General features: G+C 34.5%; 2 protein-coding genes and 1 long non-coding RNA gene across 3 annotated transcripts; 1 reads left to right on the top strand and 2 right to left on the bottom strand.

Annotated features, from left to right (window-relative positions):
- Positions 1-2477, bottom strand: LOC124916412 (monocopper oxidase-like protein SKU5). Its single transcript, XM_047457126.1, has 5 exons — positions 2343-2477; positions 2125-2237; positions 1774-2044; positions 1190-1689; positions 1-634 (listed from the first exon to the last, which is right to left on the bottom strand). Exons 1-5 carry the CDS (start codon positions 2475-2477, stop codon positions 1-3), a joined length of 1653 nt encoding a protein of 550 aa, XP_047313082.1.
- A 1133-nt stretch (positions 2478-3610) lies between these two features.
- LOC124914000 lies at positions 3611-8603 on the top strand. Its single transcript, XM_047454458.1, has 4 exons — positions 3611-4722; positions 5055-6317; positions 7427-7535; positions 8071-8603. Exons 1-4 carry the CDS (start codon positions 4123-4125, stop codon positions 8313-8315), a joined length of 2217 nt encoding a protein of 738 aa, XP_047310414.1. The 5' UTR covers positions 3611-4122; the 3' UTR covers positions 8316-8603.
- A 2676-nt stretch (positions 8604-11279) lies between these two features.
- On the bottom strand, positions 11280-12625 carry LOC124914647. The gene is made up of 3 exons (XR_007096826.1): positions 12544-12625; positions 11981-12122; positions 11280-11611 (listed from the first exon to the last, which is right to left on the bottom strand). It is a non-coding gene; the product is annotated as an uncharacterized LOC124914647 (long non-coding RNA).

Raw genomic sequence — 12625 nt, 5'->3', positions numbered from 1 at the left:
CTAACCACATAAGAGTAGGTTATTTGGTGGTGGACGTTCCTTAGCCGGGTTTGGATCATCATCATGGACCCTTACATATAGTTCTTGACCTAAATACCAATTCATCAAATGCTGCGATCTTAAGTTCCACATTCCCGGGTTATCCATATAAGCATAAACCGCGCTCCACCCGCCCGGGTAAACTTGAACCGTGGATCGCACCACCGGATCCAACAGATTATAAGTGCTACGCTCACTCGGGCTCCATTCTCCATGACCAAACCCGACCACATAGAACCCAAACCCGTCCAAGTGCCAAGAGTCCATAGCATTACTAAAATCATTATGGAATACTATTTCTAACCATCCCTTGTGAGTCCCGGATACTACCGAGGTTTTGTAAGTAGCCGTTTTTCTTATATGGTGTTTGGGGAATTTGTCGAGATCGTAGATTCCCGAGCCGTTGACAAAATAGTCTGCGAGCTTTACAGGTGTGCCTTGATCGATATAAGACACATTGTTTACGACATTTCGAGGAGCTCCATTAATATATGATTTTGATCCATGGAGGATGAAAGTTTGTGAAAGTGTTACGTTTGATACGTTAAATGTTCCTTGCGGGTTAGGTCTTGCAGCCCCAGCCGTCATATTCCACCTAATTATCGTCATTAACAATATGATATTATCTTAAAAAGTTGAAAGTTTTCGATGATAAAAATGAAAATGAAGTGTTTTTTAATGCTTGTATTGAAATTTTAAGTGTTTGAATAGTAAGTACTTTATAAAATAAATGTTGAATTTTAAGTTAGATTTGTAAATACTATTTTAGATGTAATATTACTAATTCTCAAAATGAATTTCATTAATTTTACATCTAACAAATCAGCTTATATATTAAGTTGTTAAAACTCATATCTTTTTCTTACACTTAATTGGTTATTCAAAATTTCATATTTAACCCTTCATTTCTTTTAACTTTTATTAAATGCATCCTAAAATTTTCCTTTTTATTTTCGAAAATTGTTTTATTTTAAGAGTTCAACCAATCCATGCAGGTTAAACAAATAACCCTACAAACTTAACCAATCTCCCACCTAGGGTGGTCGGGATATCTAATTCTTTTTTGCAGCTAGGCTAGAAGATGGATCACTTGTCACCGTTTGATGTGTTTTGAATGTTAATGAAAGGAAAATATTTTGTAAGTACTTACCTGATGGACTTGGCTTGATTAATTGAAAAATCAAGATCAAATGGATCAGGACCTTTTGGAAAGGGTCCACTGGGCAGTATGTTAGAATTCTTGTAGTGAAGCACTCCTCTAGCCACCAACGTCTCTTTAGTACTGTCTGTGCTAGTGTTTACAAGCTTTGGTGAAGCCACAATGTAATAATCTACACCATCTTCTTGATCTGCTGTAACGAGCACAGAGTAGGATTGCCCAACATGAACATCCAGAGAGTCTAGCTCAATCTGATCCGTGTATGATCCCTCCGTCTCAACCACCACCATCCGATGTTTCTCAATCCTAAAGTTAAAGCTCAATCCTGTCCCTACATTCGATATCCTCAATCTATATGTCTTACCCTTTTCCACAGTCAAAGACTCGTGAGATTTCGACGATGGATGCCCGAAAGGACCATTCCCATTCATTAGAAGTGCGTCGGGCAGCTTGAAGAACTCTGTTCCCTGTGATATGGCTGACCGGATAAACTGCATGCATGCATTCAAAACACATCATAAGAAACTAGTAGAGTATACTTATAAACCGGTTCGAGACATGCATAAGTCACTTGCCTTGTAATCGGTGTAAAACCAATCTCCAATAAGAAGATCAAACTCGGCTTCGGGCTTGGGGAAGGGAACCGCAATGACATTACGGTTATTGACACGGATTGGTCCATAGCCACCGGCTGCTTTGATGAAGTTAATGGAAGGAGAGTAAAAGAAACTACCAATTTGATCTTTAACTTGAAACTCATAAGTCCAATTCTTGCCAGCCAAAATGGGACAATTGGTACCCGACACACCATCTTGCCACGAATTAAGCCTTTGTTGTATCCCGTTCCTAAAACACGAAACCAATATTAATTTGATACGAGAATGGATACATATTTTTCATCACAAGTCATAACCAACCAAACATACCAAGTTATAAGTAAGGGTTCAATATCCATGTCGTTGAAGACATTGACACGAATAATATCATTGGTGGTCGCGTTTATAAGCGGGCCTGGAAACATTCCATTAATGGTGATCACCTACATGCATGCACAAGTATGATTCGTGTAACAATTAATGATTCACGTCTATAAAAGATTGATCAATTATACATGTAAAATTAAATTTGATTGATATATGTATACCGGTTGGGTAAATGATATGGGGTTGATTGTGTAATCAACCGCGACGTGCCAGTCCATGTAAATGAAAGCAGCATCGAGTCGGACTGCGAATATCGATACCAAGAACAAGAAGATGATCTTAGTTAAGACTTTCATAGTGGTGGATGTTGTTACGAAGAGGAGGATGATTATTGCATCATATAATTATATGAGGAATAAAGTTCTAATAATTAGTCATTTTGTTGGTGGAGAAACCAATTCATTTCAGCCGGCTTAATTAATTAGTCATTTAGTAATTAATTGGAAGAAAATAAGTACAACAATGCCTTAATTTGTTGTGTAGTTTATGTTGTCATATTAGATATCTTAGAAAACTCAGCCTTTTTTTCTTTCAAATATAATCATTTATAATCCTTTTACTATATCCATGAGAACAGTTCAAATAATTTGTATGATTAGTTGTACGATCTGCATAATTTTAATCTTATCTTTCCATTTAAGACGTTATAAATTGTAATGAGAACTAAATTAATTTAATAGATTATATTGCGTTTAATATTATATTATTTGTAAATGAGATTACCTTTTAAGTTAATTCAATGAATCATATTCTATATTGACCACAATTTTTGTCTAATTCAGTTTATACATTTGTTTGATTGACATGAAAATTTGAATGTAAAGTAAGGCCAGGTAAGTATGTGACACGATAAATTTATTTTTTTATTAATCTAATTCATTGAAACATCATTTTACGCGTTTTAAATTATAATTATGGTCTGAATTTCAATTTATAACAACTAGAACAATCATTATGTCAACACTCATTTCTTAATCCGCGGCAATTCTGAATATATCAATTTCTATGATGACTTTTTTATATAAATAAACACATTCAAATTATAGAAACTTAAGGGTCAAACTGAATAAAAAATAATGTTTGGGGTTAATATTGAAAGTTGACAACAATTGAAGAGCTATTTATGGGGTCTAAGTAACAAATATGGGTTTTGCTTAAATTAAGTTCTATGGATGACCAATTGCCAAACAAGGCAAAGTTAAAATATTATTTTATAAATTTAAAATATTTATGATAAATAACATTTATAGGTAGGGGTTACATATTCAATTTTAATATCAATATAATAATTAAAATAATTAATATATTAATATTATATAGTATTGTTTTAAAATTTTATTGACTTTTTTCCCAAGCCAAAAAAAAAATCTACGGCCTATTATTATCTCTCGCCCGGTCCACCCGGTCCGAGTGGTAACCGTATCGTCGCTCATTTAATCTGAACCGTCCATTTATCCCATCCAACGACTGTAAAACCTACCCCACTACTTCATTTCTCCGTCAAGGGACAAAGCGATTTTCATCATAAACCCTACAAGAACTCCCTCCATTCCATCGATTACTCTTCTTTTCCCTCTAAATCGCTTCGTATTATGTCAACGAAAGACAAGATCTTGGGACTTTGATGAGTGATTATGACACCGATTCTCAGATTTCTCTCGACAAGTACAAGATTCGCACCGGATTTGATTACAGAAGTTCTTCGTTTATGAGGTACGGTCTCAAGGTCGTTGTCGAGCTTTCATAGAGGAAAATCGAAGTATTTTGTGATCGGACTCGGAGGATTTTGTTTATCAAGTGTTTAATTCTCGATGAGTTGACTCAGGAGTCAGTCCGAGCCTGCTACTGTTAATATTCAGCGATTTGGGGGTCTGAAAGACGGTTACGTAACAGGAAACGAAGATCTGCTCTTATTGCATGACGGGTTGAAGGTACGGGTCGATGCCTTCAGTTGGGATGAGACGGTCGATGAGGGTTTTTGGTACTAGGGTTTTGAGGTCTGGAAGGAGATTGTGGTCTGCCCCTTTTGGAGAGAATAATCATAAGAAATCGTCCCCAAGTGAACCGGAAGTCTGGATCCGTCTCCTTGAGAATTCTAGCGGTGAGGGTGGCACTATTGAAAATGATCAGCCGGAAGATTCTGACTCGAATCGAGACTTGGCTGCAATGGATATAGACGACAAGTCTGTATCATATGGATCTGATCAAAATCTGTCATTTGGAGGTGATACTGGTAATGTGGATAGGTATGGTCTTGTTTACAGACGGAAAAGGAAAATAGCAGATCCGGGCGATAGGATTTTTGGAAAGAAGTACTTCAGGAAGAAATGGAGAAAACGTAATAAAAGAGGAGATGTGGGTTTCTCTTTAATTACTGAATCCATTGATGGGGATAGTAGTGGTTGGCTTGTTTGCTTCTTGAACTTGGTTTTAAGATACATGTCTGTGAAGGCTAATTTTAGACTGTCAAGTCTTTCTTCCTTCATGCTTTCCGAACCTCTGTCGATGATTTTCTCGTCGCATGGAATTCTCTCTTCTTGGGTAAGTTATATTTCTCTTTTACTTGTCATTTTTAGATTTGATTGTGGTGTATGTGTTGGAAATGCTTGGAAAACAATGTCTATTTGTTTATTACTGTTTATCTTGTCTAGTCTACTAGGATCTCTGGAATGATCTTTATTTGTTAATACAATGAGATATATATCAAACTAATTGCTTCTTTTTTACTTTCTCCCCTTCAGTGTTCTCCTGCTCCTATTTCTGATTTAGGCCTTTTCAATGATCCCATTGTTATTAGGATACATTTTTATATAGTTGTTGGTTCTGTTTTTCCTTACTATACAATGGCTTGCCTTTTGACACCATTTTTTCAGGCTCCCTCCTGGGTTACAAGGTCAGGTATTTGCAAGATTTCTGGAGCCAGATGCTTTATACCATTGTTTACTCTGGAATTTTCGGCTGTTCCTTCCTGTTTTATGTACTTGCACTCAACTCTACTTCTAAAGTCGGCTAGATTTCCCAACATTTTGGAGAACTCAGGTATGGAAGAAGACAGTAGTGATATTGATGATTTTGGTCAGCAGTCATCATTTGAAACTACTTCTCTCGTCAAACGAGATTCATTATTGCTAGACAGTGATATTGGTAAGGAGGACGTTTTAGAAAACACCGATTCTAAATTAACTGGCAAATCTGTGCTATATGTGAAGAAAGCTTCGAATTCTCGAAGCAAGTCACAGAAAAGGAGGAGCTCTTCGAGGTCTGTAAGAGTCAACAACCAACCCACTCTTTCTGTACATGAGAGCAAGAGATCTTCAGTTCCATGTCGTACACCTAAGAGTCCTATCCAGAAAACTGCGGAATCGACAATCAAGGATCTGAAATTTTCCTTGACAGAATTAATACAAGATATTGATTCAACTAGCTGTGGGGCAAACATTCTAGTTATGGAACCTGACAAATGTTATAGAGTAAATGATGTTGTTATAAAAGTAGAGATGTCTTCTCCAAAGAAATGGTCTGTTGTAGTGAGTAAGGACAGAATTTTGCAGTACAATCTTGATGCACAGAAGATCATGAGACCTTGTAGCACTAACCGTGTCACACATGACATAATATGGACAGAAGATAACTTCAGTTGGAAGCTAGAGTTTCCAAACAGACGAGACTGGGTGATATTTAAAGAGCTTTACAGGGTATGCTTTGAGCGTAATTTTCTGATTGCAACTGCCAGTGCCATCCCGGTACCCAAGGTTCAAAAAATACCGTACTATGATGACTATGAGAATGGTCCTTTTGTACTTCCAGAGTTATATATAAGTGTGAAAGGTGATGAGTTGACAAGGGCATTGACAAAAAGAACTGCTATATATGATATGGATTCTGATGATGAGGAATGGCTTGAGAATTTCAACACTGAGAGTTCTTTAGTTAACCAACAACATGAACAACTTCCAATGGAGCATTTTGAGTTAATAATTGATGCTTCTGAGGAAAATCTCACCAGCCACCCTGATGACAATGATGCGTCAGATCTATCCATAGATATGGCAAATAAGAAAGTTGTGGAGGCTGTATATAGTTACTGGGTGAGAAAGCGGAAGGATAATCATTCTACACTAAGTAGGATTTACCAGGTAAATGTCTCACATTTTTAAAACAATAATTCTGATGTTGCTTGATATTTAAAAATGAAGTATTGGATATACTTATCCATGTCCTTTTATTCCCTTTACTATTTTGTGATCTACAAAATGTTATCTGCCATTATGAAATGCTATTATTTGCTCATTATCATAGATGAACAATGTATTTGGTTCTTTAGTAGATTTGGGAGTCAATTGAGAATCTTGGGTTTTGAACTAAGTCATAAGTCTTCTAAGTAAATAATACCTCTATTATGATTTATTATAAAATATACTGTCCAAAAGTACATATTACCACGTTACAAACAAAATTCTGTCTTCCTTAAAACAATGGGCTTTTATAAATAATAATGTCTGGGGGAGATATAACAAATTGGCCATAGGTGAAGGTTTATGGGTACTCTCATATTTTAACCAGTCATTTGGTAACACTCTTGGTTACAAAATTCTGGAAAAAAACCATTGTGAATGAGATTATGTTTGGAAACAAAACTTAGTCGGTCACCAAATCAAAAGTTGATTGGTTGTTTCTCATCTGGATCCGGATCCAGAAACCAAAATTGTAAGTGTTTCCAAGTGGAGCCAGTGTCATCTAAAACCCCCATTAATCTGAGCCAAACAATCCCCATGGTTTATGATTATTCTATTTTGACCATTGCATCCTGATTATCTGATTTCTTTTGGACCTAAGGTAGTATTACCTCACAGCTGTCTAAGAGGTGTTTTTCTTTTTCTTTTCAAAGGTTGTGAGTTAACATGCTTGTAAGTACTTTATCTGAACTGTTGAAGTTGAGGAATGTCAGATTGCTTAAGTGTCATAACTTGGTTGATCTTTCCATCTGTTCCATTAGAATGAGGTATTTATGTACTTAGCAAAATCATGAATTAAATCAGTGAAATCAGTTTGTTCACTCTTTCGGGCTAACAAACTTCATGATCACTCAATTTATTGATCTGATCTCTTGAGGCTGTTAAAAGTATGCCAAGATGTCTCCTATTTTCTTAGAATGAATGGAAGCTTGCTCTGGGTTTTTAAAGTCTTTAATATTGACACCTTTAAGTTAAGTTGTAGCTATGCATTTAAATTGTTGTTTTGTCAGTCATATCGGCCAAGAAGGGATCGATTACGCACAAAGACTATTATACGCAAGAAAAGAACATCTGCAAGAATACCGCGTCAGCCTGGGAGGGACAAGCTCCTCTGGCAGAGTACGTGCTTCTCTTTGTTCCTAGTTTACCCGAGACAATTTTTGTTGTTTCTTATAAAAAAATGCATTGTTCTGGCTTCTTTTTGAGAAAAGTAAAACTAAAAATTAAGTGTTGAATGTGGAGTAATGAATGTTAGGTCTCTAAAAAAAATGTAGTCTAAATCAAATGAAAATATCTAAGTTTTAAGCAATTGGCTTGTAAGTTGATTTACCTTATGATGACGCAGTTGATTAATTTATAAGCGTTAAAGGTGTCTTGTGTAATAAGCTGATGTTTTAGTTCTAAATAATTAAGTAATTTATTAACAATTATTAAATTAACTTAATTCAAATAACTAATCAATCAATTAGATGAAGTTATAAAAAAGCTGTGTTATCAAAGACACTAAAAACCCATTTTTAGTTAGTTGCCTGAGTCTATGTTCTATATTCACATTTAAATGAATATGTGATTTTGAATTCTATAAATGCTACAATATGTAAAAAGACTTGTTGCTATTTTTGAGATGAAATTGGTCTTGAACAAAATTTGGCAGGTATTCAGAATGAATTAAACGCTTTAGAAGAACAGAAAGCCTTGCATAAGTGTGTAGAAGCAAAAGCTGAAGCAAGTAGATTGGAAGGGTTAGCAATTGAACAACGCAAAAGGGCTCAACTGCTCATGGAGAATGCGGATCTGGCTACTTATAAAGCATTAATGGCACGTAGGTTAGCTGAAGCAGCAGCAGCCCAAAGTTCAGAATTGATGGATGCAGTTGCAGCATCACTTTTTCTTGAATGAGTGCTGTGAGGGACTGACAAAATCTAATTATTGGTTTGTCAAATTGCACGCAACCGTTTTTGGGGAGCGAGCTACAGGATAAAAACATAAAACTCGGCAGTCTGAACTTTTTTTGTTTGCGTTTTTTTGGTGTAAATTGTTAGTTAGGCTAGACTGCTAGGACAAGTAGATGTACATTAAGTAGTATCTATCATTAACTAAGCTTACAGAAGGTGTAATTTTATTTCTACACAATTAACTCTTGGCAAAATTTGGTCAAATTTTATGTGCCATTCAGTGGATATGGTGTTAAATTTGACAACAAAAAAAGTGGCTTATAAATTACTCAGAATACTGTTATATACAGTATTATATTCTTGTTTTTTTATTTCTACTAATCTGATCTCCATTCATAAAATTAAGAACAAAAACTTGTTAAATTGTGGGCTGTTTTCTTCTAGGTTATTTGTCTTTTAAAAAGAATAGGACCCAAACACATTTAACCAGGTGTAAAAGCAATGGGTTGGTGTTTTATTGTAGCTTAGGATTCACATGATAAAAACTGAAAATATTAAGAGCTCGTTTGATCTTTTTATCCAAAACTCTAACAAAAAAATTATAAACTTTTTCTATATCATATCACTTTTTTTGTCAACTCAAAATAAAAATATTTACTTTGTTTTTATCAAATTTAAATTTTAAATACAAAATAACATTTTCATAATTAAAACAATTAAAAATCAAATAACCTTTTATTAAACAATTTTTTTTTAAAAAAAAAAAAATCAAACTCTAAGTGGTAAATTTGGTTTTTATTATTTCTTAAAAAAACAAAATATCAAAATTGTAAGTTATTTTGATAAAACATTGAATTAATATGAATATCTTATCCTTATAATGTCGTTATTAAGAGATTATCAAGTGACTCATTCACGTTGAGGCATCCTAAAGAATGTGAACCATAGAAGAGGTTATAGTGAACCAAATTTAATAATAATAAAAAACGACTCCTAATAGCAAACACATTAACTCGAATAGACCAATACCACAAAATGACGAGAGTTACAACTATAACAAGTTTCTGCAATAAGCAATAGAAATCTACCTATAAAGATGGTAGCTACTAGAAAATACCACAAAACGTCAAACTTCAAACACAAAATCAGAAACACCATCTGTCTTTCGAATGATGAGAAACACGAGAAATTTTGAGAGTTACAACTCCAACAAGTTACTGAAATAAGTAATAGGAAACCACCGATAAAGATAGCTAACATTCAAATGCGAATGTGACACAAAGAGGAGATCTAGTATTGTTAAGGACTCTCCAGGCAGTAATTTTCTGATACAAAACAGGATGGCCTAGCAATGACATGAATGTTCCACCTGATAGAGTTGTACCATGCCACTGTTTCATCATCAGGCTTCAGAAATTAAAACAAGTTATATTTATGTTATTAGCTTCTTGCTGCATTTACCTGTTCCATTATCATGTGGATATTGGAGATCGTCACCTCTTTCAGGTTGGATTGACCAATTATTCTGGCTATAGTCATCTCCTGTATTGCTTCTAGAGAGGTCTCAAGCATCGCAAGTGCGGTTTGGTTGGCAAATAAGCAAACCATTGGAGTCTACAAAAGGAATGAATTCTTGTTACTGATCTTATACATACAATAATTTCAGATTTTTTAAAATGGTACAAATTACTTTGTCATCATTTTCCGGTTAACACAGTTAATATGTTAATATGCAGTATTTTAAAAAGAAAAAAAGTAGTCAAGGATTAAGATTAAGAAGATACCGAAATTGGGAACAGATGATTTAAGAAATTAACTATGTTAATCAAAAAATGAAGGCAAGAAGTAATTTAAGCCATTATTCAAAGTTTCAGGAAGCAAAATGAACCCGACACAATTTGCGGAAGCAAAACGAGTTTTTATGCAAGTTCATAAGCAAAATGAGCAAGTGTATACCTTGAATGAGAAACATAATATGGAATCACAGTGATTCCACAGCTCGCGAAACACCAAATCACTATCCAGAAAACCGGGGTCTCAAGAACTGCAAAAGGTAACAAGATACTGATTTATAAATAAACAAGAGTAAATGGCAAATAAAGCAATTTGTTCATTTACCAATTGGCCAATCCCATTCCTACACAACCCTATGTATGTCTAGAGTAAATATGGTAGACCCAACTTCATATACTGCTTCCAATCTCTTTGTTTTTATCCCAAATATTGTTTTTTCACAAATTAGTTAGTTTCTTGGCTCAAATCATAGCCCTTTTATGTATACAATGACGAACATGCTCTACATCATAAAAAATAATCTACACTTGCTACACCTCCCCGGTATAAGATAGAGGGCATTTTGTCTCCAAATTGGACAAAACAAACATCACCAGAAAAGTGTGAACTCAATAATAGAAGTAAAATGGAACACTTGTTTTCAATTATTTTAGCAACTAACTACGTTTGAACACATCTTGCATTCTTTTTAATAAAAGTTGACCTTTTTCAAAAAAATTATTTTAGCAACCAACTCTGACCACATCCATCTTACATTTCAGCTCAATTCTTAACCTCTAATAATATTCAACAAAAAATTAACCATAAATACTAAATAAAATATTTCAATTATCTGTTACGATTCAAAATCATAAATGAGAGAATTAGGGAAGAACTAGAGAGAATTGGGGATGAGAGGGTATGGACTAACTTTCTATTTCATGCATGAATCCTCTACAAGTCTATCATTATGTATACATACACATCATTAATCAAGAATACCAATTGTATCTTCACTGACTTGTGTACTCTATTTACATACTAACCAATACTATTAAACACTAAGTAGAAAACTATAGGACTAAGATTATAAACTACAGCTGTTAAAGAACACATTTCAAGATCGCCTATAATGAATTATTTTCCAATGAAATATCAACACTTTTCATATAAGACGAGTTCATGATAACAAAAGGTTATGTTTAGTGGCAATTATTCACGTTAGTAGTTAGAACACTAAACTTGCCTGTAGCTTTTGTAAATCCAAGCAGCAAGGGTCATAGCTTCAGGGGAGCCTGCAGTTAGTTTCATCCCTACAACAGGGATCAACTCGGATGATCTTAGTGTACACGCAATAGTTCGCACAAAGGAAATCACCTGTCTGACATATTCTTTAGCCATTGACGCAACATTTTCCTGAAGATGGCTCTCAAATGGGAACTGAAAAACAGTAACCAACAATAATTTTGAATCGCCTGATGAGTACCATCCTCCACCACTATCTCGAACCACATCTTTTGTGCCAATCTGCGAAAAAAGCTATAATTGAATCAAGGCATGAAAATTTCACTGAATTACAAAACTTTTTTCATTTTTTCAAATTATCTAAATTGTTTTTATATCAAATGGCATATAGGTCATTAATCTGTCTAAAAATTCCACTTGGAGCTCATTATCAATTGACTTGATAAACAAATGTATAAGTTCCACATGATAGATTTAGCTTGCTATGATGAAATTAGGGATCACAAATCATATTCTGTAAATCAATAATGTGAACTTGTAACTCAATGTTTGTGAATTGTCAATAGAGGAAGGTATATGATAAAAGGAAGATTGAATAAAAATTGCTCTCCAGATTGTTTAACTAAAATTTCACAAAAGAACTTGTCAAACCTTGATACAATTAGAATCTAGTGGAAATATGCGAAACCCAGAAGATAGAAGTGCAGCATTTTCCGGAAGCTTTTGATGCAATGGGAGCAAAAATTAGTTCGGAGCAAGCTCCAATAGCTTTATCGGTCAAACCATTACACATCTGCACCATAATTGAAAAAAATAAATGAGTTTCATCCAAAATAAATAAGTCTTGTTGAGTCAAGATTGTTATTACAGGAAAGTTGAGCTTTTGGACATTCACCATTATTTCTAAAAGATTGTAAGGAAACATAGTCTCTTTATGGACATATATGGAAGCACTTGCATCCCAGTTTTCACTTAGAGATTGAGCAAAGGGTTTTAGAACCACCAATCTGTTGTATGAGAGATTCTGGGACATTATTATCTACATCCCTCAATAGCATTCATGGAGGACCTCATGACCAGGTTCACTAGGTAAAGCACACGATATTAATCAAATTTCTTTGATTCATACCTTTGTAAATAATATAATCCACAGAAGCAGTAATTTACACTCATTATGTTCAATGAGTTTTTGCTTAGCATGTAGAAGAACAAACCTGCAAAAGTGATACATCCTGAAATATGATACTGTCCTTCTGGCTCAGCCCATGAGTTTCAAATCAATCCCCGCCAACAGCT

The sequence above is a fragment of the Impatiens glandulifera genome, chromosome 9 (genome assembly GCF_907164915.1).
Source record: "Impatiens glandulifera chromosome 9, dImpGla2.1, whole genome shotgun sequence".
NCBI classification, from domain to species: Eukaryota; Viridiplantae; Streptophyta; class Magnoliopsida; order Ericales; family Balsaminaceae; genus Impatiens; species Impatiens glandulifera.
The sequence above is the reverse complement of the archived record's forward strand: the minus strand, read 5'-3'. Positions and strand labels throughout refer to the sequence as shown.

Bases quoted from the DNA above. Each gene is read 5' to 3' on its own strand.
- LOC124914000 (XM_047454458.1), top strand. From the start codon at position 4,123: ATGCCTTCAGTTGGGATGAGACGGTCGATGAGGGTTTTTGGTACTAGG. The intron at 4,723-5,054 runs GTAAGTTATATT...CCATTTTTTCAG, and splicing joins ATGGAATTCTCTCTTCTTGG to GCTCCCTCCTGGGTTACAAG. The intron at 7,536-8,070 runs GTACGTGCTTCT...AAAATTTGGCAG, and splicing joins GGACAAGCTCCTCTGGCAGA to GTATTCAGAATGAATTAAAC.
- LOC124916412 (XM_047457126.1), bottom strand. From the start codon at position 2,477: ATGAAAGTCTTAACTAAGATCATCTTCTTGTTCTTGGTATCGATATTC. The intron at 2,238-2,342 runs GTATACATATAT...GCATGCATGTAG, and splicing joins CCATATCATTTACCCAACCG to GTGATCACCATTAATGGAAT. The intron at 635-1,189 runs GTAAGTACTTAC...GACGATAATTAG, and splicing joins AATCAAGCCAAGTCCATCAG to GTGGAATATGACGGCTGGGG.